The sequence below is a fragment of the Chrysemys picta genome, chromosome 7, assembly GCF_011386835.1.
Source record: "Chrysemys picta bellii isolate R12L10 chromosome 7, ASM1138683v2, whole genome shotgun sequence".
In the NCBI taxonomy this organism is placed as follows: Eukaryota; Metazoa; Chordata; order Testudines; family Emydidae; genus Chrysemys; species Chrysemys picta.
This window is the reverse complement of record NC_088797.1, coordinates 46986784-47012579: the sequence shown is the minus strand read 5'-3', so window position 1 is coordinate 47012579 and position 25796 is coordinate 46986784. Positions and strand designations below refer to the sequence as shown.

At 40.8% G+C, this 25796-nt stretch overlaps 1 protein-coding gene across 14 annotated transcripts in view; it reads right to left on the bottom strand.

Moving 5' to 3' along the window:
- DOCK3 (dedicator of cytokinesis 3) overlaps nucleotides 1–25796 on the bottom strand; it is a 642920-nt gene that overhangs the window by 307580 nt on the left and 309544 nt on the right. For all 14 annotated transcript variants that reach the window (XM_065551338.1, XM_065551344.1, XM_065551339.1 and 11 more), the window contains exon 7: nucleotides 7440–7524. In XM_065551338.1, the coding sequence (XP_065407410.1) occupies nucleotides 7440–7524 (85 nt within the window). The remainder of the gene's footprint in view (nucleotides 1–7439; nucleotides 7525–25796) is intronic.

Sequence of the window (25796 nt, the reverse complement as noted above, 5' to 3'; positions counted from 1 at the left end):
GAGACTAAAATTTATTAGAGCATAAGCTTTCGTGGACTACAGCCCACTTCTTCGGATGCATATAGAGTGGAATAAATATTGAGGAGATATATATATATATATACACACATACAGAGAGCATAAACAGGTGGGAGTTGTCTTACCAATTCTGAGAGACCAATTAAGTAAGAGAAAAAAAACTTTTGAAGTGATAATCAAGGTAGTCCAGTACAGACAGTTTGATAAGAAGTGTGAGAATACTTACAAGGGGAGATAGATTCAATGTTTGTAATGGCTCAGCCATTCCCAGTCCTTATTCAATCCTTTGTTGATTGTGTCTAGTTTGCATATCAATTCCAGCTCAGCAGTCTCTCGTTGGAGTCTGTTTTTAAAGTTTTTCTGTTGTAATATAGGCACCCGCAGGTCTGTCATTGAATGACCAGACAGGTTAAAGTGTTCTCCCACTGGTTTTTGAGTATTATGATTCCTGATGTCAGATTTGTGACCATTAATTCTTTTGCGTAGAGACTGTCCGGTTTGGCCAATGTACATGGCAGAGGGGCATTGCTGGCACATGATGGCATATATCACATTGGTAGATGTGCAGGTGAACAAGCCCCTGATGGTATGGCTGATGTGATTAGGTCCTATGATGATGTCACTTGAATAGATATGTGGACAGAGTTGGCATTGGGCTTTGTTACAAGGATAGGTTCCTGGGTCAGTGGTTTTGTTCAGTGATGTGTGGTTGCTGGTGAGTATTTGCTTTAGGTTGGGGAGTTGTCTGTAAGCGAGGACAGGTCTGTCTCCCAAGATCTGTGAGAGTAAATATCTATCTATATATCTATCTATCTATCTTTCTACTGTATTTTCCACTACATGCATCCGATGGAGTGGGCTGTAGCCCACGAAAGCTTATGCTCAAATAAATTTGTTAGTCTCTAAGGTGCCACAAGTACTCCTGTTTTTTTTGCGGATACAGATTAACACAGCTGCTACTCTGAAACCTATGCTCGGAGGGACACTTCTTGGTGCTTCTGCCTGATGCATGGGGGGTCTGACAGGCCAGAACTGGACTAGGCCTCATAGCCTGTATTCATGAGTTTGATGGGTTCCGCTCAGAAAGGACCAGAGGAATATGGGCTTCCCCATGTCATAGAAGCACATGTCATGGTTGCTGCTGACTGGGAAAGCCCAGCCATGCAGCTCTTAAATCCTGGGATCCTGGACATACCAGGCACTGCATAAAGGTGAATGTTAAGGTGAGAGAAACCCTTAAGACTACTAAACTACACTAACTATAAAATTATCTAAAAATAGATTTTAAAAACTATTTACAGTTATCTACACGTTTTGAATCAGAACGCTAGCTAACACTCTGGACACTGAAGAGATTCCACATCAAACCATGGGTGGTAGAAAGGAACTGAAAGGGACTCCACACTGTCACTTACGCCCTCAGTTCAGAAAACTGCAGGTGCAGACCAACTGACACGACTAGAAAATGTCTTCTGGTCTCAGACACATGGAGTGCATGCGCACCTTGAGTGGAATACACATAGGGACCATCACTGGAAGAAAAACAATGAAATGCCATACAGTAACTCCTCACTTAACGTCGTCCTGGTTAACCTTTCATTATTAGGTCGCTGATGTATTAGAGAACATACTCCTTTAAAGTCCTGCAATGTTCCCTTATAATGTTGTTTGGCTTCCCCCACTCGACCTTCCCGGCATTCCAGCTGGGGAGCGGGCAAGCTCCCATGCCCCGACCCCACTCCCTGGCAGGAGCACTGGGAGGAGACGGGGGGCACGGAACAGGGCAAGCCCTTACCCCGACCCTGCTACACCTCTGCCTCAACCAAGCTTCGCAATCATCATTGGTGAGTAGAGTATTAAATTGTTTGTTTAAAATTATGTAAAACTTATACTGTATATGTATATTGTGTCTTTTGTCTGGCAAAAAAAAAAATTGCCTGGAACCTAACTCCCCCTATTTACATTAATTCTTATGTGGAAATTGGATTCGCTTAACATCTTTTCGTTTAAAGTTGCATTTTTCAAGAACTTAACTAGGACATTAAGTGAGGAGTTACTGTACATAAGCTGCAAAGACATGCATACCCAGATAGGACACTTAAAACTAAATAAAAGCCACATCATACAAAAACATTTAAATCCACACATTTTGCTAATGAAATTAATGTAATGATCAGGGTTTATATAACATGCCTTCATTTCACAGTATTTACAGATGGAAAAGACCGACTAAGTACCCTGATCTGTTTTTTTGCCAGTACAATACCGTTCCCTGTTGTACTATTTTCCAATTCTGTAAATGTGGAAAACAATAAGGATCCCATGAATACATAGGTGCTGGAACTAAGGGTGCTGCCGCACTCTCTGGATTGAAGTGATTTCCATCATATAAAGGGTTTACAGTTTGGTCCAGTGGTTCTCAGCACCCCCACTATACAAATTGTTCCAGGACCCCTGCATGAATACTCTCGGAAGACTATTCCACAGACTAAGAAATCTTATTGCAGGGCTTGACAAGCCAATTAAAGCTTTGTTGTTGACAAGTATGAAACTTTCCCTGATAAGGGATTCTCATCAGTTTCTGCAGAATCTATCTTTTTATTTAAACAAAAATTAAGTTTTTTGCCTTTTAGGTTGTGGAGATAGCCTCCCAAATGTGAACTGAACATCTATAACCTGAGACACTAGTGTGCTGGAGCAAGGCCACTCAAATGCCACTGTACCAGAACACTCAAGTGTTGGATTTTTAACCTAGAAAACTCCCAGTGGAACTTTCACATTGTAACTAAATCAATGTCTCTGCCAGAACAATAGAACCTTAGTTACATTAATCAATTTAAACGTTCATTATGTCACAAATATTCAAATTAAGAAAGATACTTTGAATCAAGTGCAAGGAAATCAAGCAAGTCATAAAGTTAAAATGTGTATTAGGTGTTTTCTGAGTCATGCAAGGTTTGATTTGAAGCCTGTACTAATACCTTTTAATACAGGGCAAATTGAGAAGTTAATAGTAAAAACCAGTGCTGCAGAATGGAAAGCTTCAATATTTCCCATGCATAGAGAAATGGACTTACAAACTATGACTACACTTTGAAAATGGTGACATACACAAATCTTTACAGATTTTAAGTTTTTGAAAACATATGGTCTCTATTTCTTTCCATGTATGAACAACTATCTACTGTTACATGATGAAATCTCTGTACGACACTTCTAATTGACAATGTGTTAATTCATAGAATGCTCAATGGACTATCCCCTCTTCTTTTTTGCTTCTTGCTTTCTTCTTTTCCTGCTGCCAATTCATTCCTTCTTTCTGGGAACTGATCCTCTATTGGTTGGTCTAATTATATATTTTTACAGTTCTAAAATCTAAATCTAAGTAAATCTAAAAGCCATTGAAAACTTTAAATTGGGAAATAAAAATATTTGCCTGAGATGGCTTATCCCTGGCACCCATAAAAATAGTTATGACAAACAATTACTATTTTCTTTGGAATGCACTAGATTGCATTTTAGGTATTTTCAAATATTTTACTGAGGTGAGGGGGTCCCCTGACAGAAAATATCTTTTGCTTTGTGTTTGTATAGCACCTAGTACAATGATGTCCTGGTCCATGACTAGGGCTTCTAGGTGCTACAGTAATACAAATAATAAATAATAGTAATATCTTCACCCACAAATTACACAAACAGTTCCTGATATTACAGCTTAGCAAAGGGATATTATTTAGGGGTTCACCCTTCCAGCCCTACTGTTCAACTTGTCATCCTTGGACTAAGGTTGGACCCCACTATTTAGGATATTAACATTTGAGAAGCTTAATTCTCTTATCAGTCACTTTATTTGGGAAGATGGGTATTAAAATGTTGTGATCCTAGAGACAGGGGAGAACTAGGGTCCCCTTATTTTAAATTGTGTTATTGAGTCTACAACTCAGTACTTCCATAGTCACCAAACAGTTATTTAGGCCTGTGAAATTGTAGTTTTACTTCATTGTATGTATCAGTGTATCAATGCCTAAAAATGCTGAAAGTCTGAACTCCTTGAAATGAAGGAATTTTTATAAAACAAATACCTAAGTTCAACATTCTACTATATTATCAATCTATTTTATATCATACTATACCAGGGTGGGCAAACTATGGCCCACGGGCTGGATCCGGCCCGCAAGCTGTTTTAAGCCGGCCTGCAAGCTCTCACTGGGGAGCAGGGTCTGGGGCTTGCCCTGCTCCAGTACGCCAGCTGGGGTGCTGGGTTGGGGGCCGCACCACATGGCTCAGCCCCACTCCGGTGCTCTGGCCAGGGTGCTGGGTTGGGAGCTGCTCCATGCAGCTCCAAGAAGCCGCAGCACGGCCCCACTCCGGCTCCTACATGCTCCAATGGCCCCCCTCTGGCCATTCCAGTGAGATGCCTGCGGATGGGATGCCAATGGGATGCCTGCAGATGGGGCAGCAGGCAGAGCCACTTGGCTGTGCCTCTGCATAGGAGCCAGAGAAGGGACATGCCACTGCTTCTGGGAGTTGCTTGAGGTAAGCGCCGCCCAGAACCTGCACCCCTGAGCCTTTCCCCATGCCCCAACCCCCTGCCCCAGCCCTGATCCCCCTCCCACTCTCCAAACCCCTCGATCCCATCCTGGAGGACCCTCCTGCACCCCAAAACTCTCATCCCCAGCCCCATCCCAGAGCCTGCACCTCCAGCTGGAACCTGCACCCCTTCCCGCACCCTTGCCCCAGTCCTGATCCCCCTCCCGCCCTCCAAAGCCCTTGGTCCCAGCCCAGATCACCCTCCTACGCCCCAAACTCCTCATCCCCAGCCCCACCCCAGAGCCTGCACCCCCAACCAGAGCCCTCACCCTCACCCCCTCCCACACCCCAACCCCAATTTCGTGAGCATTCATGGCCCGCCATACAATTTCTATTCCCCGATGTGGCCCTCAGGCCAAAAAGTTTGCTCACCCCTATACTATACTATCAGGAAAAGAGTATAAACATTTCCAGTTAAATGCACAGTATTTTTGTTTAGTTTAGTTTAGTTTAGCGATATTGCCTCCATCCTTAATTATGTTCATGATGAAATGGTTTTGTTTAAATTAATGTATTCCATAGTCCCTCATATCCAGCCACTCTGTGAGTTCAAGTACCTGTGATACGCATCATCTTACTTAGGCAAAGAGGTATACTTTTAATGTGAGTCCCTTATTAAAAAACTGGCAGCTGATCTGTCACCAAATTCATTATAACATCTCTGTGGTCTTTTGTAAAAACAAAGAATAGAAATTTGCAATTTCATCAAATAGTAGCTCTCCTGAATGTACTGGACACATGCACAAATTCTTGATGCACTCCATGCTCCAAAAGGTATATTTACTGGAGGAGGCCTAATGCTAATCAACTCTATATCTTGCTACCAGTGTGATTTTACAACATCCAAAGAATGTTAACGATTAGTATTTGTATCTAGTGTTTGATGAATACTGTTGCTGATTATTTGGTATTCAATTAAATGGTAAAAAAGTGGTTCTGTCCAATCCACAGCACCTATTAAACAAAATTAATGCCCGCTTAAGATAATTTCAGGGAGTTGTAATCTTTTGCATGCTCTCAACTGATTAAGGACAGTCTGAGAGAAACCCATGACATATTCAACAAGACTAACAATGACATGTGATTTTACATTCCCAAAGTAGGATTTTATTTATCTGTAGAAGGCTATAGAGGTCAACCTGTTTTCCAGTCAGACCATGTTGTTATCTGTCAGTATGGCATTCTGAAACTTCTGCCTGGTGCATGGGGCTTTAAAGTGAGAAAAACAACAATTTGTGAGCAAAATACTAACAAACTGGGTGTTATGACAGATCTTGGGGGGAGGGATAGCTCAGTGGTTTGAGCATTGGCCTGCTAAACCCAGGGTTGTGAGTTCAATCCTTGAGGGGGCCACTTGGGGATCTGGGGCAAAATCAGTACTTGGTCCTGCTAGTGAAGGCAGGGGGCTGGACTCGATGACCTTTCAAGGTCCCTTCCAGTTCTAGGAGATGGGATATCTCCATTAAAAAATCTTGTAGTACTTCCTCACCTTATAGAACACTAGCAGGTCTTATTGCCACAGCATATTAATGGCAGATTTCTCTATATAATATCTGAAGCATAAATGAATAAAAATGAGAAAATGAATGAGTGGATAGGAACTGCTGCTGGTTCTGGAGCACTGACATGAGAATGGCAGAGACTGTTGGATTGTAATGTTATTGCTATAGCTACATCTGATTTTTTGTCTCTCTCTTCATGAAGTCCTAAAAGCCTTAAATTCAGTAGCTCCTCTACTGATATGGTATGTCTCCTCTGTAGCTGGAGGTGTAATTTCCATATTTGTGCTAGCTGCCCAGAGTACAAGCCCATCTGAAAACCTAAGTATGTACTCGGGATGGCTAGCCCATCCCACTACCAGTGCAGCTGTGGCTACTGTGCAATTGTTAGCACGCTAGCTCAATGAGAGCTAACACAGCTATGTCTACCTAAACTGGAAATTACACTTCCAGCTCCAGTATAGACATACCCTAGTGCTTTTTCCACTGCACCCAGATGAATGTGTCAAGCAAACAGATTAAACTGCAGCTGGGCTGAAATTACATTCTAAGCCACTAGTTAGGTTTCGAAACCAATGCCAAGTTATTATTGATTCTCCAGAACTGATTTGTTTACCCTATTTATATTTTACTAGAGCTATTCAACATTCTTCTCTTTCCCTGCCCCTCTTTCTCTCCATTTTGCCAAATTTGTAGAAAATTATGTCCTTTGAACAAGAAAATATAGGTTGTTTTAACTAACAAGAAGTCAGAGTAATAAAGACAAATAAAGACAGTAACTACCAGAATAATCAATGAGTTAAAGAGATAAAAGAAATGCCAAATTTAAACTACAATGTAGTCAATGAATCAAGAAAATAAAGGGAAAGAATAAATTTAACACAGCTAGTGTAATAAAACCTCAAAAAAAAGGCCTCTTTTCCTATTGAAAAGCAGAATTTGATAAATCAAGCATGTTGTGGTACGTATATGCCTAGTCTAGTGATCACACAGAGAAAAACACTTATTATAGACCACTCTCAGGAAAGAACCCTGACATCACCATTGACCTGATTTTTCATTTTTTAAAAAATTCAGATTGAAAATAATAAGACTCAGTGATACTGGAAGCTTTATAGAGTGATATGTAACGAACACAGAAATACCCATCTTTCACAGCATCAGCTAAGGACTAGCATCAATCGCTCCCCTTCTCCCTGACCAATATTAGTTATGTTGGAAACAATAAAAAAAGATTTAGTCCCCCCCACAACAAGCAACATAAATAAGGAAAGGAAAATCTCTTCCCCATGCTTATACACAAACAAAGGACTTTCACCTGAGGTTTCTTACCATTTTATAAAGATCTGAGATGCTGATCTGATCTGAATCCACCACCTCAAAGTCCTTCCGAGGAACCAGATCCAGGCCCAAATGTCTATGAAAGCGAAAGGCAGATGGAACAACTGTTAGTACATCTATCTACTCTATATGCACACACAAGAACAATGACACTTGAACCCCTAAGGTGCATGCTATCCTTCAAATACTGTTGGTTTTCAACACAGATAATCCTTTTAAATATAAAAATAAATAACAAAAACAAACAAAAACATAGGGTCAAGCTCCTCATATGGTGTAAATTAGCTGGCTCCACTAACTTCAATGGAGCTACCCCAATGTACATCAGCTGAGGATCTGGGCCACTATGTTGATGCAATGGGATGGGTGAGTTCATTTCACAAAAGTTGGGAAATTTAGAGTTAAGGTTCCCACCCATACAATTTCAGCAGGTTCTTTTGTTACATGATTGAACAACATAGAGCAACAAAAAACGTTCATGTATGTATATATATTTTTAAAATAGTATTCAATTCAATTTACTTATGCAGTCCAACTGGAGGAGGACTAGAGAAAAAACTTACTTTCTTTCCATTTTAAGGTCTGATTTGCCAACTAGTATATCACATTGTTTCAGTATTGTGTAATCTTTCAATAAAAGGCATACATTCAAGGAAACAGCATAGGATGCTTTGGGAAATTCACTCTGAACATCATGACTTTTGTGCAACTAAAACCCAACCTTAACACTGAGTAATTTATTTATTTTGCAAAATAGGGTCCAGTGGTATAAATCTTTTGAAAATCTGTCTTATTTGGCCAGCTGAGTCCCCTAGAGTGTAAGCCATTTCTGCGCACAGCTAAGGAAGCAGCATTGCTATGCTTTAGCAATCAGCAGCAACCAGAATGGTCTGCTGGGGCATTTGGCTATGAGGCACAAAACTCACTCCCAATGAATCAGGCAGGACTCAATAGATTTTTTTTTAATGGTTCTAAATGATCTACTCACAGAAGCACTGTACAGCCCTCTTTCATTTATACCATTGGAAGACAGTTGTTAAAAAGTGCTATAATTTTTATAAAACTACTGCAGGTAAGCAAACTACAATTTTCAAACCCTCATATCTTTGCCAAATACAATTAGATTTACACCAAGACATTGAAGGCAATCTTCCTTCTGAGGTATTCCCTATCAAACGTCAATTTCTACCCTAAGCACACTTTGCAGCTAATCATGTTAAAAATGGTGGCACAATTTATTTATGCTTTTTAGGAAATGTATATCTTTCATCACTGTCTTCATTCTCAAAAATGGCTAACCTATTTTTGCTGAAACTTACCAAATATATTTCACCTTTGTACAGGCCAAAAGATGAAAAATGCTGACCTTCATTAGCAACTGAAAATGGGAGTTTATAATAGAACAGTTTAGGCAATCTTAAAATGTGCTGTCACTAGAGTGCCAGATATAATAAAAGATATAGCGTTTATATTTTAATTATAATATGCATTGATGTCAGCATGTAGAAACTATGGTGATTAGTGTTGGGACGGTACCAAATTATTATTGTGAACTGTTGTGTTTGATATGAATCAATGTGGTGAACATGAGTTTGGTATGGCTGTGTACATCTAAATTTGCTAGAGGATTCTGAGAGCAGGATCTTCTTAGCATCAGATAGTTGGTATGGAAATTTACTGAAAGTGCTGGAATTGGTTAATCAGAGACTCTATCTGTATGTGTGTTTCAACATGGAACTTTGAAATATATCAGCCGATGGCCAGCTCACAAAAGTAAATATGTAGAAGACACAGGAGCTTGGAACAGGCTGACCTGAGTCAAAATGACCCTTTAGGATAGCACCACACCAAAAGCTCAAGTGAATGATTAATGAGAGGGTAAACGTCAACTGATCTTTGGACTCTGTCCATTTTGCAGTCTCTTCTAAAATATTAATTAAAAAAAAAACAGTAATGGAACACCCAACAAGGCATATTTCTGCGACATGTTACTCCTTTGAGAACAAGAGGTATAAATGCTAAGCAGAGTTAGTTAGTTCCCCAATTAACATCTGAAGAGGTCTGTGACGCTGTGAGGTAGAGAGTCTCAGGGTAGCCAACACCCTGCTATGAGTGACTTTTGTAGACTTTTGAACCAGAGGGCCTTGGGGTAACCAATACCCTGCTTCAGGGGACATTTGACAGACCAAGTACCTGAAAGGGGAAGAGAAGAGAAGAAAAGAAGTCTCCGTCTAGAACCGGTAGCAATATCTGCTTTGTTTGCCAATCAGGATACTATGTAAGGCCAACATAATTACTGAGGGTTTACGTTTGGGGAATTGAGGTGTATTAGGAAGATGTATTATATAACTTTTTACCGCTTGTGTGATTCTTTCTCAAATAAACCGCTGTGCATAGCGCAAACTGAATGTGAATTTTCATTCGTACAGGTAACAATCTGCCCAGCTGTGGGCCATTAAAGACCTGTTTCAACAATTAGCACCATATAAATATCATAGATTAGAAAGTTTTCCTGAGTCTAAAAGGCTTCCCCTAAAACGATAATGCATACACATGTTAAAATTTATAAGAAGTAATCCCTCCCAAACATGTGGATCTCAGGTGACAAAAAATAAACAGATGCTTTCTAATAGTATTATCAAAAGAACAGAATACACAGAACTACCCTTTATGTGTAGTTACAGACTACCAAAGCTGATCACCATTTAAAACTGTTCCATTCTCATGATTTCAACTCTCTTTGGAACTGCCAACTCAAACAGTGGCAGGATGTTATTCAGTATGTGACAAAGATGCTATCCTCTAGTTAATGACATTTGACACAACAGCCATAGTAGCACTCTGAAACTATTACCTTTCAAACTTATTTGGCACTCTAAATTTAGTAAATTCTTCTAACACCATGGATTTCCAATTACAGGATTCTCATCCTCTAATACTATGGAAATCCTGCACAGTACCTACTCCCATTAAACTGGTACCTGTGTGCATTGCCACAGTAACTGAATTAAATCTTTTTCTACTAGCTCTTAAGAACCTAACATGTTCTTATCTGTAATGCAGGCTGAAGTTCAATCCATATTATGTAAAATGTTTAACTGGGTTGATAAAACCTGCTCTGTCACATGACACAATGCTTAAAATGCCAGAGACCATCAAGAGCCCATTCACACTAAAGCTTCCACTGTTGCTAGCAGTGATGACCCTGAGGCAGATTAATCAACAGAAGGAATTTTTTTGGAAAAAAAGAATTAGATGACATGGAGCTCCATTTATTGGGCAGTTCCCTCTGCATAGGACTTTCTCTTTCTACTTTTGCCTCATAGTCTGATTACTCTTTGAAGCAGTTCTGCAAGTAAGTCACTTAGGAAAAATTCCTGAGATGACAGACAGCTTCTCTGAATGACATCAGTGTTGGACAAAGTCAGTATTGAATTGGCAGGAGTTTGTGCAAGTCTCTTTTTCCATGGAGCCAGATTTTGGACCCTGTAAAGAGAATCTTAGTGTTCTCTGAAAACAATATTTAAATCGCTGGCCCTTTTCCTTGCAAAGATTAGCTCAAAAACAAACTGACGTAAAGCAGTGCTAAACAATTGCTAAGACTGAATGGGATTATGCAGCTGGGCTTCATCTTCTGATTTAGTTGGGGTTGGTCCTGCTTTGAAGAGGGGGTTGGACTAGATGACTTCCCGAGGTCTTTTCCAACTCTAATCTTCTATGATTCTGCAGTAGGAGGTTGAGTGGGAATGTAAAAACCCATCCGCAAAAGATTTTATTAAAACACAAGTCTGTTAAGTTTGCGTTATATTTCAAGATATGACCTCAATAACAATCCCCACAATCTTTGTGGATTCATAGATTCCAAGGCCAGAAGGGACCATTAGATTATTTAGTCTGACCTCCTGTAAAACACAAATCATAGAATTTCATCCAGTTACCCCTGTATTGAGCCTAATAACGTGTGTTTGACTAAAGCCAAAAAGGCACCCCACACTGGTGTAAAGACAATAAGAGATGGGGAATCTACCACTTCCCATGGCTGGTTTTTCCTCACTGTTAAAAACTTGTGCCTTATTTCTCATTTCAATTTATCTGGCTTTAACCTCCAGTTATTGATTTTTATTATGTTAGATTAAAGCGACCTTTAGTACCCAGTACATTCTCACCGTGAAGCTACTTAGACACACATCTTAAATTGGCCTATAAAAAGTGGTATTTGTTAGTTCAGATAAAACAAAGTACAAAGATTTCCCAGAGACACAGAAGATAAAGAGGTAATTTGAATAACTAAGAGTTATGCAGGGACTTATAAAAATTAATAAAACTTTAAAAGTAATAGGTTGCTTAGCTGGAAGCCATCTTAGAATGGGTATTATGTAATAGGACAGTTTATTAGGGAAGCGTGAATTGAATTATTAATTTGCCAAATCATGTAAATATCAGCAATGTTTGGTGACCCAAATATTTTAGAATATTTTTGTTTGATGTTTGCGCTAGTCAAACATTCAGTCATACGAGAGTGGTAGGACATAGCTAAGAGAGCTGATAGCAACTAGTTTGGCAACTAGATTGGCAGCTCAATATTCAAGCAATACAAATATTAGTCAACTATAATTGAAAATGTATGGCTCCCAGAAACAACGAGGAGTTAGGGGAATGAAGAAGGTAGAATGCTGCCTGTGTTCCAACACAGAAGATGGTCAAGGGATGTGAGGCAGGGAAACAGCAAAAATGGAATAAAGGTCACTGAAGAGTTTGAAGCAAGAAAGAGAAAGCAGAAGAAGAAATAGGAAGGTAATGGGAACCATCAATAAATGAAGATTGGGGGTGGGAGAGTTGGTGTCAAAGGGAGTATAGAGAAACTGTATCAAGTAGGATAAGGGAAGATAGATTCAGAAGGAGCTACAGAGAAATCAGCTTCAGGCAGAGAAGGAAAACAGCTGCAGCCGAAGGGAGAAAACAGGGGCTGTCGGGAAATCTATGTAGTGGAGAAACTGCCTCAGTGGAAGCCAGAGCTGATTGAGGGATCAGATTTATGTATTGTTTAAAATGAATAAGTAATTACATATTTTAAGTAAGCATCACAAGATGTATGGCATCAAATGATGGTCAATTTCTACACAAAGCAAATTCACTACGTATGTGTTTACCAGGACAACTGGGGGCTCAGGGAGAGCGAAGACAGTAACTGTCACGAAGATACAAAAAGTACTTTAAAAACTAGAATGTATATTATTTCAAGACCTGCACAAAACATTTTAAAAGCATATAAATATACATTATCCCATTGGTTGACATGAGAGTTAAGACAAAAAAAGAAGGAATGAAAATGGAAGGTTTTAGGAGGAAATGAAAAGTATGATATGGAATGCACAGTCCGAGGGGTGGGAAACAGGGGCCAGGGAGCAAGTACCAGGTGAGAACCAAAAAATAAAGACACCAGGACCTCTTTGATTAAGTGTTCCTCACACAGGCTTCTCTGGAGTGAGGATGTCTTGCAACATGTCCCAGAATACAGAGAAATTGCTTAGTTTGCCTCTTCAGAATCCTTTCTATCTTACTACTTAGTACTTTTAACCATGAATGGCATTTTATAAACATAAAACTAATTCACACAATGCTGTTATGAGGCAAGATTGTAGTATTATTATCCTCCCTTGTACAAATAAATAAATTCAGACAGAGAGGGCAAGTCCTCTCTGCAGTTAAACCTCTGGGCAATTAAACCCACAGAGAAAGTTAATGTTTGTGGCAGGATTAAAACTTGGGAGTTCTTGGTTCCCAATTATCTGCTTAGGTCACATTACTCTTCATTAACTATACAATATTACTCATTTCAATATTCAGTAAGTGCTAGTATTGCAACGGCCAGTGGGTAAAATAATTTTCGTATAAGTGAAGAGCAGGGAAAGGCCATGAATTTCAAAGCAGGGTTTAATTTCACTCAGACCACAGTGTAAAAGACTATACCTTTCCTTAGCAATTCTCGCTGAATTGCAACTGTTGGCCATTTGTGCTCTTTCTAGTTGTTTCCAGCTATTTACTGCTATGATTGGAGTGATTTAAAAAAATAATTGTAATGCATTTTATAAGGAAAAATAACCTTTTACTGTCAAGTAACGCAAGCCTGTGGAGCAATCTTTACTTGTTAATTCCTATGGTCCCATTTCAAGTCCCATATTACTGATGGCTCCTCCTTCCCTACTCTGTTTCTAAGTATAAGGAATAACACTCCTATATTTAAAGTATAAGGAAGTAAGTATCTCTCAGCATTATAATGGGGGGAGTGATTGTACTCAGAAGTGTGGCTGCACTGAGTCCATCACCTAAACAGATACCTAATTCATAATCAGAAGGGGTGAGGAGCATCTGGTTTTCTAAATGAATGTCATTTCTATCTCCTTTTCTGAGGCCGACTAGTTACCACCTCTCTCTGCATGGTCCTTTTTATATTTATGGCCAGACTGCTCCCTTAGCTAAACCTTTGACCTTTCCCAGAGTGCAGGAAAATGCAGGAGAGAAGCTTCCGCCTGACCTGTCCCACTCCCCTTTAACTGATAGAAAGACACAGATTTCTGCAACAAATTGGGAATTATGATGCCATGTTAATTGATTACAAAAACATTTGATAAACTTTGACTTTACAGAAATAATTTAACTGTGCATCTAAATATTAAAAAAGAGACTGCAATTATTTCTGTGCAGTGGAGCAGAAGCACAGCATTCCCATGGCGCTCAGGAGCTCTTTTCCTTCCCTTCTTTTGCTGCTCCTCAGCTGCAAAGGATTCCTTACGATGAAATGGATCTTCATATGGGAAAAATCTAACTTTGGTTAAACACTGTATTTAGTAAATATTTTAAAACTTAGTTTTGACTTTTAAATGCAGGAGTAAAGAACCTTTCAATGTTAAGCCTACCTTTCACTTTAAATACTAATTTATTTAAAAAATCAGATGAATTATAGATTTGATTTTTTTTAATGTTTGGTTCCTGCTGTGCAAAAGCCTTTGCTGCTATATACAAAATATGAGATATTTCCAATATTGTTGCAATCTTCTCAATCCACAGCAGATTTCCCATTGATGTCAGTGAGAAGTTTTCAGTTAGTTGTAGCCTAACTTTAATTTAGTCCCTTACTATCACATTCAGCATCACTCAGTGAGAAAATCTGCTCCCCTTTAGGTCACCACTACTTCTGCCCTCTATCTTATTTCCTTAACCTTCTTTCTATGTTTTTCTCTCCTTTTCCCCTTACATTTGAAAGTCTTCTTTGTTCTTCATTTTGTATTCCTTCCATGCAGCAATTCCTAATTCCCAACTCCTTGAGGGGTCTTCTTCCACACCTTTTCCTGTTCCATTTGCTAGAATGACCAGCAGTGAAATAGTTAATGTTGACATTGATGTGTCATCATTGGGCTTTAGTGCTGACATTTCAAGGGAAGTGAGACAGTTCACACACCAAGGAAATTGTATCTGACTATCTGCAGACTCAGGTAGACATCATTGTGTAAGTTTACACTTGATTCATATTTGGGAGGTGTTCCTTGAAACCACGAGCCCTAGGAACTTGCTTTTTTGTAAAAAAAAAAAAAAAAAAAAAAAGATGAAAGTTGAGATTCTGGAGAATCTAACTACGTCATTCAGGCCAAAAAAACGGTTACCTCCCTCTCGTGACTCTTGTACTTCGAGATGTGTTGCTCATGTCCATTCCAAGTAGGTGTGTGCATGCCACGTGCAATCGTAGGAAGATTTTTCCTTAGCGGTACCTGTCAGGCCAGCTGTGGAGCCCCCTGGAGTTACGCCTCCATGCCAGTGCATATAGGTCCCTGCCGGTCCGCTGCCTCTCCAGTTCCTTCTTGCCGGATACTCCGACAGAGGGGAGGCGGGTGAGTATTGGACATGAGCAACACATCTCGAAGAACAACACTTACAAGAGGTAGGTAACTGTTTTTTCTTCTTTGAGTGCTTGCTTGTGTCAATTCCAAATAGGTGAATCTCAAGCCTTACCTAGCAGGTGGGGTCGGAGTTTATGGAATTGCTGATTGTAGCACCGCTCTGCCGAAAGCTGCATCATCTCTGGCCTGCTGTGTAATGGTGTAATGTGAACTAAAGGTATGGATCAATGACTACGTCTCTGTCCTATAGATGCCCTGGATAGGAACCAGGGTGGATAAAAATCAATTATGTTTTAAAAAAAAAAATAAAAAAATTGGATTTTTATTTAAATTGGATTTTTTTGATAAAATGCTGTTTGAGGGAAAAAACCTATCTAAAGACCGTTTTAATTAAAATACATTATAGCTCAAAGATATCTCATCATGGAATAGGAATTATAAATTCTAATTCTATAGTATGAGACAATATATTCATGTAATGTTTAAGAAAAGTTTTGTAAATGAGTTCCAATAGTTCATGGATTAGGGATCCAATCTTATGAGGTTCTAGGGGCTTCTGTACAGATTATTTAGGTCAGTGGTTCCCAAACTTGTTCTGCCGCTTGTGCAGGTAAAGCCCCTGGCGGGCCGGGCCGGTTTGTGTACCTGCTGCATCCGCAGGTTCGGCCGATCGCGGCTCCCAGGGGCCACGGTTCACTGCTCCGCTTCCAGCAGCTCCCATTGACCCGGAACAGCGAACCGCGGCCACTGGGAGCCGCAATCGGTCGAACCTGCGGACGCGGCAGGTACACAAACCGGCCCGGCCCGTCAGGGGCTTTCCCTGCACAAGTGGTGGAACAAGTTTGGGAACCACTGATTTAGATTAATTTTTCTATATACCCAATGGGACTCAGTGCTCAGTCTAGAAGATACCATCAGAGATGCTTAGTTTTGCAGTTCTCAAACTGTGGATTTTTGTCTCCAGAGATAACATGCTTGTTAACAGCAAAAAACGTTTTAAAATAAATAAATATATAGAGGTGAGAAATAACAGACCTCAACCCTATTGTCCCTCTGCAAATTTGTGTACACAGAGTCAATCCCTTACCTCTCTTTAAAAGTGCAAAGTTTCAAAAAGTTCAATGAATAGAAGATTATTGGGGGCAGAATAGATCTGGACAAAGAGAAGAAGTCTGGAGATAAATGGGAGAAGGGAGGGACAGGCAGTAGAAACAAAAGTGAAACTGTTTGAGCAGCATATTCCAAAAGTCTTGAGGTCTTTCTGAGTGTAGCCTTCATCGATTTGAGATCTAACATACCATTCTCTCACTAGAAGGGAAAACCTATAATTGCAGCAGGCTGTAAAAGAGACCCAGTTTGGGAAAATTTTAATAAAGTTCCTCTACCTATGGGTAAGACAGGCATGTGTGCAAAATACAAACAGTGCAACAAAGAAATGCAAGGCCTGCTTGCCTGAATGAAACAACATCATGAGAAGTGTTCCTTCTCAGAAGGAAGTTGCGTTCAAGATGATGAAAGGAACATGTCTGAACATGCAGGATCTTCAGGCTGGTAAACTTTTTTTATTTCATACTTCTTTCTTAACGACTGCCTGTCTTCCTTCTGGACTATTCTTAAATTCTCATGTTTGAGCACAAAATATAGTTGTTACTCTATGGTACTATCATTTTAGATGCAGTTGAGATAAAAAATAAATAGCTGAAATAGGCAGATCTTCCTTTTACAATTTCACCTTTTAAGTAGTACTGAGTGTCAGTGAATGAAATGAGTAATACTAAATGAGCAGTATGGTAATACTAATTAAATAACTGCATTGAGTTATTTTATTTAGGAGAATCCATCCTCAACATACAGGATTCTGAAGATTATCCACCTTCTAGATCAACATCATTTTTTATAGTTTCAGAGTTATCTGCCAATTATAGTGTTTCAGTCACATCACGTATGTCACATAGCCACAGTACAAAAAAGAAAAAAAAATCTCCATCATCCTGAAACAACCATCGATAAGTTTGTCATAAGAACCAGCAGATTACAAAAAGAGATCATCGATGAAAAAATTGCCCGGTTTGTTTATGCAACAAACTCTCCTTTCCGTATGATTGAGAACCCACACTTCATTAACATGGTTCAGTCATTAAGACCAGGATACAGTCCACCCAACAGAGCAGATGTCACAGGTGAATTGCTGGATAAAGTGTATGAAAGAGAAATTGAGCAGTGTGCAAAAGGTCTAGAGGGTGAAATTGCTAACCTGAGTCTTGATGGATGGAGCAATGTCCACAATGATCCTGTTGTATGTGCTTGTGTGACGACAGAAGAAGGGAATGTCTTCCTTACAGAAACAATTCATACATCAGGAAATGCACACACAGCAGAATACTTACAAGAAGGAGCAGTAAAAGCTATAACAAACTGTGAAAAAAAATTCAAATGTCTAGTACGGAGCTTGGTCACACACAATGCTGCAAATGTATCCAAGATGAGAAGAAATTATTCAGAATAGAGTAAAGAGAGTCCCAAGCTAATAACATATGCTTGCAGTGCTCATTTGATGCACCTCCTAACCAAAGACTTCAGAATTCCAGAAATAAAGACTAAAGTTGTTGAAACTGCAAAATACTTCCATAACAACCACTTTGCAGCAGCTGCTCTGAAAAAACTGGGAGGAACCTAGCTAACTCTCCCACAAGACGTGTGATGGAACTCAGTAGTGGACTGTTTTAAGCACTATATCAAGAACTGGCCTAATCTGATGACAGTTTGTGAACAAAATCGTGAAAAAATAGATGGCACTGTCACAGCCAAAGTTCTCAACATTGGGCTTAAGAGAAATGTTGAACACACGCTGAGTACCCTGAAGCCTATTTCTGTAACCTTGAACAAAATGCAGGGAAATAGCTGTTTTATTGCTGACACTGTTGAAATTCGGAAGGAACTGAGTGAGATCTTAAAAAGAAAAATATGCAATGACAGAGTTACATTACAAACATTAAAAAAACGAATGGGACAAGCACTATTTCCAGCTCATTTTCTTGTAAATATTCTCAGTACTCAGTACCGGGGTCAAACCTTAACTGCTGAAGAAGATGAATTGGCTATGATATGGACATCCAGCAATCATCTCTCCATAATGCCAACTATAATAAAATTCAGAGCTAAGGGTGAACCATTCAAGAAATATATGTTTGCTGATGATGTTTTAAAGAAAATCACAGCAGTGAACTGGTGGAAGTCATGTAAGCACTTGGATTCAGAGACTGCTGAAGTGATAATCTCACTTTTAACAGCAGTAGCTTCTTCTGCCGGTGTAGAAAGACTATTTTCTTCCTTTGGACTAATTCATTCCAAATTGAGAAATCGTTTGGGACCTGAAAAAGCAGGAAGCTTGTTTTTCTTTTCCAGATTAGAACAAACAGGAAAATGAAGGTGAAGACGACTGAGTCAGCTGCAGAAGCCAATATTTTAAGTTTCTCATGTTGACCTGGCTGACAGTTGATTTAATTATTTTTTTAAAATATTTCATTCGACTATTTTAGTTAAAAACAATTTTAACAAAAACAAACCTGATCTTAAAAAACTTGAATGTTTACCTAAATTCAAAAATTCATATGCTTGTTTTGTTAAAATATTTTAAAAATCCAGAATATATAACTTTGTTGTTTTAGTTAAATAAAACAATTTAAATGTCTGTCTGGTGATGTTCTCCTCCTAATACAGCATGGCAAGAAAATCCTCCAAATATTAATGATTAACCTGGTGAATTGGAGATAGTTCACCTCTCAATGACTTCATAAATCTCTGCTTCAGTTACCTTTGGTAAATGAAATAACCAAACAATCATTCATTTTCTGATATAGCTGTAAAACTAGTCTGAAAAGTTTTCAAAATAAATCACTTTAAAAATGTATAGTGTGTACCTTCTAAAAATGAAACCTACATCTATCTCTGAGTTGTGAAGAATATATATTAAGGTTATAACAACCAACAAGAATGCACTTTTATGTAGAAATCCATGATTAAATCGAGTCTTCCTGACTAATGATTTAAATCAATTTGATTTAAATCAAATACACCCAGATAGGAACTTGAGCCAGGAACACCGCTGAAGATGCCTGTACCCTTGTGTAGTGTGCTGTCAGCGTGGGGACAGGTATCTTTGACAAATCACAGCCCACCCAGACACAGGACATGATACAAGAAGAGATCCTTTGGAACGAGATTGGAAGCCCCTTCATATGCTGGCAATTGCAATGAAGAGTTGCGTTGATTTTCAAAATGGCTTTGTTCTTTCAATGTAGAAGGCTAATGCTTGTCTGACATCCAGGGAGTGGAGCATACGTTCCCTGTTGCTAGCGTGAGGCTTAGGAAAGAACATAGGAAGAAAAATGTCCTGGTTCATGTGGAATTGCGAAACTACCTTTGGGAGGAAGGCTGGGTGCAGTCGCAACTGCATCTTGTCCTTATAGAAGACCGTGAATGGGGATTCCTAGGTTAAGGCCCTAAGCTCAGACGCCCACCTGGCTGAAGTTATAGTTACCAAGAACACTAATTTCCAGGAAAGGTAGAGGAGGGAGGATGTTACTAAGGGCTTGAAAGGAGGTCCCATCAATCTAGAGAGCACAAGGTTAAGATCCCATGGGGGAGCTGGCTGTTTTACTTGACTGTACATTCTATCTAATCCTTTGAGGAAGCAGCCTACCATGGGGTTTGCGAAAACTCAGTGACCAGCCAAACTGAGGTGGAAAGCTGAGATAGCGGCCAAGTGCACTTTTACTGATGATACCGGCAGACCCTGCTGTTTTAGATGCAGCAAATAGTCCAGGATAAAGGGAATTGATGACTGTAAGGATGGAGTGCTTTTGTAAAATGGCATGTTCCTTTTCCACTTGGCCAGATAGGTGGCCCTAGTGGATGGCTTCCTGCTGCTAAGGAGGACCTCTCTAACAGGGTCTGAGCATGTGAGCTCTGAGGGGTTCAGCCATGGAGTTTCCATGCTGTGAGATGGAGAGACTACAGATTGGGATGCTGGAGGTGGCCATGGTCCTGGGTGATCAAGTCCGGGACCAGTGGCAGGGTTATTGGCATGTGCACTGACAGGTCTAGAAGCATGGTAAACCAATGTTGGTGAGGCCACGCTGGTGCTATTAAGATCATTGATACTCCCTTCTGACTTTGAGCAGTACTTTGTGTACAAGCAGGAAGGGCAGGAAAGCGTATAGTAGATGGTTCTTCCAAGGGAGGAGAAAACTGTCTGCGAATGAGCCTGGGCTGTGATTCAGGAAGGAGCAAAACTGGTGACATTTCCTGTTGTTCTTTGTCACAAATAAATCTATCTGAGGAAACCCCCATCATTGGAAGATGTTGATCACAACATCCGGGCAGAGGGACCACTCATGATCGTGAAATGACCTGCTGAGATGATCCGCCAGTTGGTTCTGGGAATCTGGAAAGTACAATGCTGTGGTGTTGTCAGTCAATTCCAATACACATCTGCCCTCCAGATGGGCCTGGAATGTCTGGCAAGCAAGGCAGACCGCTTTTAGCTCCCTGACATTGATGTGCAACAAAAGTTCTGGCTGGGACCTAATGCCCTGAGTCTGCTTAAGTGCGACCCCAACCCATCGCAGATGCGTCCATTACTAGAGACAGCGAGGATTGGAGTCCGGAGAAGGGCAATCCAGCACACCCCACTTGTGGGTCAAGCCATCACCTGAGGGACTCTATAACTGGGGGAGTGAGTGTGATCACCTTGTCTAGGTGGACTCGATTCGGTCTGTACACTGAGGCTAGTCAAGCCTAAAGAGGACGGAGCAGCAGTCTGGAGCACTGCACTACATATGAACATGTGGCCCTATCTTCAAGCAGCTTCAGGCAATTTCATGCTGTAGTAGTGGGGTATCACCTGAGATCCCTTCTGATGGCGCCCACAGTGAGAAAGCGAGTCTTTGGAAGGAAAGCCCTGGCTTGACCAGAATCCAGGAGAGTGCTGATAAACTCTATTCTCTGAGTTGGGTTTAGGGTCGACTTTGCCACACATTCAGTATCAGGCCAAGTCTATGAAATGTTGCCCGAACTAGGCTCACATGGGCCTCCACTTGGGCCCTGGAGCAGCCTTTGATTAGCCAGTCATCGAGGTATGGGAATACTTGTACCTGTTGTTTTCGCAGGAAGGCTGTCATGACCGACATGCACTTCGTGAACACCTGAGAGGCTGCCGAAAGGCCAAAGGGAAGAACTGTAAACTGACAGTGAGTGTTGTTGACCACAAATTGGAGGAACTGTCTGTGGGACAGGACTATGGACACGTGAAAATGCGCGTCCTTTAAGTCGAGGGCGATGTACCAGTGTGCCTCCCCCCAGATCCAGGGGGATAATAGAGGCCAGGGAGACCATGCGGAACTTTATCTTTATTAACTTGTTGAAGTTTCACAGATCTAAAATAGGTCTGAGCCCACCCTTGGCCTTCGGGATTAGGAAATACCAGGAATAGAAACCCCAGCCCCTCAATTCTAGAGGGACTTCCTCTATCGCCCTGTAGGAGCGTTTGCACCTCCTGCATGAGAAGTTCCTCGTGAGAAGGGTGCCTGAAGAGGGACGGGTAAAGAGAATGGGAAGGTGGGAGGGAACAGAAATGAAGAGAATATTCCATTTCTACTGTGCTCAAGACCCGTTGGTCTGAGGAGAGTTGCATCCAGGTATGGTAGAAATGGGATAGATGATTCATGAAGGGAGGGGGAGGATTGAGGATGGGAACTGGTGCATCGCCCTCGGGCGCACCTGCAAAAGTTTGGCTTTGATGCCTGAGGCTGCTTCGCTGAGTCCCTGGCCCTGGTTAGAGGAGAATTGTGAGGGCCTCCGTTTGTTACTCCTGCCCCGCTTCCTGCTATAGTCCTGCCTAGGCAGAGCTGGGTAGAAGCGAGGAACAGGGTGTTGTTTAAAATGCTTCCTTTGCGGAGGCTGGCCTATGAAGCCCAAGAGATTTCAGAGTTGCCCTTAAGTCCTTTACGCTGTGGAGCTTATTGTCTGTTTTCTCCAAAAAGAGCCCTACACAGTCAAAGGGCTAGTCCTGAATGGTCTGCGGGACCTCATGCGGGAGACATGACACCTGAAGCCATAAGCTTCTTCTCATGGCTATGTCTGTCACCATGGTATGGGCTGCCGAGTCCACCGTGTCTCAGGAGGCCTCACTACAACTTTGCCTTCTTCCAGGACAGCAGCAAACTCCGAGCAGGACTCCGCCGGAAGAAGTTCTTTAAATTTCGACAATGTATTCTGGAGTTAAAACTATAGTGGCTGAGGACTGCCTGCTGGTTGGCAACACAAAGCTGGAGCCACTCTGGTAGAGTATATCTTCCTACCAAAGAGGTCCAACTTAGCCTCCTTGGATTTAGGGGTTGGTCCCAGCAGTCCCTGTCTTTCCTTCTGGTTGGTCACCTCCACTACCAAAGTGCCTGGCTGTCATAACTATAAAGGGAAGGGTAACAGCTGTCCTGTGTACAGTACTAAAAAATCCCTCCTGGCCAGAGACTCCAAAATCCTTTTCCCTGTAAAGGGTTAAGAAGCTCAGGTAACCTGGCTGGCATCTGACCTAAAGGACCAATAAGGGGACAAGATACTTTCAAATCTTGGGGGGGGGGGGAAGGCTTTTGTTTGTGTTCTTTGTTTGGGAGTGCGTTCGCTCTCGGGACTGAGAGGGACCAGACATCAATCCAGGTTCTCCACATCTTTCTAAACAAGTCTCTCCTATTTCAAACTTGTAAGTAAACAGCCAGGCAAGGCGTGTTAGTTTTCCTTTGTTTTCTCAACTTGAAAATGTACCTTTTACTAGAGTGTTTATCTTTGTTTGCTGTACTTTGAACCCAAGACTAGAGGGGAGTCCTCTGAGCTCTTTAAGTTTGATTACCCTGTAAGGTTAATTTCCATACTGATTTTACAGAGATGATTTTTACCTTTTTCTTTAATTAAAAGCCTTCTTTTTAAGAACCTGATTGATTTTTCCTTGTTTTAGATCCAAGGGGGTTGGATCTGTATTCACCAGGAGTTGGTGGGAGGAAGGAGGGGAATGGTTAATTTTTCCTTGTTTTAGATCCAAGGGGGTTGGATCTGTATTCACCAGGAGTTGGTGGGAGGAAGGAGGGGAATGGTTAATTTCTCCTTGTTTTAGATCCAAGGGGGTTGGATCTGTATTCACCAGGAGTTGGTGGGAGGAAGGAGGGGGGATGGTTAATTTCTCCTTGTTTTAAGATCCAAGGGGTTTGGATCTGTTTTCACCAGGGGATTGGTGAAAGGTTTCTCAAGGCTTTCCAGGGAGGGAATCCAATTGGGAAATGGTGGCAGCGGACCAGAGCTAAGCTGGTAGTTAAGCTTAGAAGTTTTCATGCAGGCCCCTACATTTGTACCCTAAAGTTCAAAGTGGGGATACAGCCTTGACCCTGGCTGAGGGTGAGTGAACAGGTACTCATACCCTTTGGAAGACACAAAGTACTTCCTCTCCACCCCTTTTGCCGTTGGGGAAAGAGAGGCGGGCCTTTGCCACAACACTTTTGTAGTGTTATTGATGGTTTTAATGAGGGGCAAAGCCACCCTCGAGGAGCCCTCGGGCACCAGAATATCAACCAGGGGGTCAGTTTCCTCCGCCACCTCCTCTATCTCCTCTCCACCACCAAGGATACGTGAAAGAAACTGGAACAAAGGACAGTAACTACAGGAGGTGTGAGTGATTGCTGGACCCAGACTAGAAGGAGACTAGTCTGTAAAAGGAAGCTTACTGGAATTCCTCTAAGGATAAGCTCTTTATCTGTGCTCAGTTTTCTTTATGTATTAGACTCAGACTTGCATGTTTTATTTAAGTGGTAATTCACTTTGTTCTGTCTGCTATTACTTTGAACCACTTAAATCCTACTTTCTGTATTTAATAAAATCACTTTTACTTATTAATTAACCCAGAGTATGTATTAATATCTGGGGGCGGGGGCAAACAGCTGTGCATACCTCTCTATCAGTGTTACAGAGGGCAAACAGTTTGAGTTTACCCTGTATAATCTTTATACAGGGTAAAACAGATTTATTTGGGATTTGGACCCCATTGGGAGTTGGGCATCTGAATATTAAAGACAGGAACACTTCAGTAAGCTGCTTTCAGTTTAAACCTACAGCTGTTAGGGGACATGGTTCAGACCCTAGGTCGGAGTTGGAGCAGACTGGCGTGTCTGGCTCAACAAGACAAGGTGCTGGAGTCCCAAGCTGGCAGGGAAAGCAGGGGCAGAAGTAATCTGGGGGGTTCTGTGATCCAACCTGTCACAAACAGAGCTTGGTGAGGCTGGTTGTCTCCAACAGAGCAGGAAAAGCAGGGCCAGCCCAGTTGTATGTCTTATTCCACCTTGTATTTAGCTGTGACGCTCTGAGTACATTTCCAGACCTGACGAAAAGTTCAGTGTAAGTTCAAAAGCTTGTCTCTCTCACTGACAGAAATCAGACCAATGAAAGATATTGCCTCACCAATCATGTCTCATTTGTACTGTGTAGATATCCAGGCAATTTGCCTGCAATTTACCGAGCCAGACTGATTATCCATCTCCTCAGCCACACTCATTTTGAATGCCAAATTCACATTTCTATTCTTCTGACCTCTCTCCTGAATTATAGGACTAGATTGGGATAACCTGTATACCATGAGTAGTTCCACTAATTTTAGTGAGGCTAGAGTGAGGTGCAACTTAATATAAGGGTATGAATATCCAGCCCATTGTGAGTTTTCTGTGATGATCAGTAGTGATCTACAGGTTTCTGCAAATTCTTCTATATGACTCCAGAATAAGGTCTTTCTAAATTTTTACATGATTTGGGGGGTTGATTTATTTTGAAGCCTCTTCAAATGTTCCTTCTATAGCAATGATACAGAAAATATGGACTTTATTAACAACAATATTATAGACATCCACACACTGGCTGCAATTTTGTCAAAACTTACATCTAAGCCTTTAAAAGATATAGAAGAGCAGATACTGCAGAGGAGATGTAGGTTGCTATACTATAACAGCTAATTATCTAGACCTAACCCCAAATTCTTATTAAGCTGTGAAGTTACTTCCTCATCTGTGCCTATAATTCGGTAATAGAGATGCCATAGAACAAGCTATACTATTTGATACAGTATGACAAGATATAATGTTTTTACTAGATAAAGAAATCTAACAGGTGTCAATTCAGATTTAAGAAACTATATCAGAAAATTAAAGCTATGCTACAGGCATTATGTCATAGACCCCTTCAAGTTTGAGGATTTTTCACCCCTTAGGCAACCTCATCATAAAATATTGCAAATAGTTCAGAGCATGCTGTCTATCTGAAATAGAAAATCCGATCAACATATAGAACTAAAAGTAATAGCTAACAAAATATTTGTTTTGTATTAAAGAAACCGATCCATTCAAGTGGTATGTTGAGAATA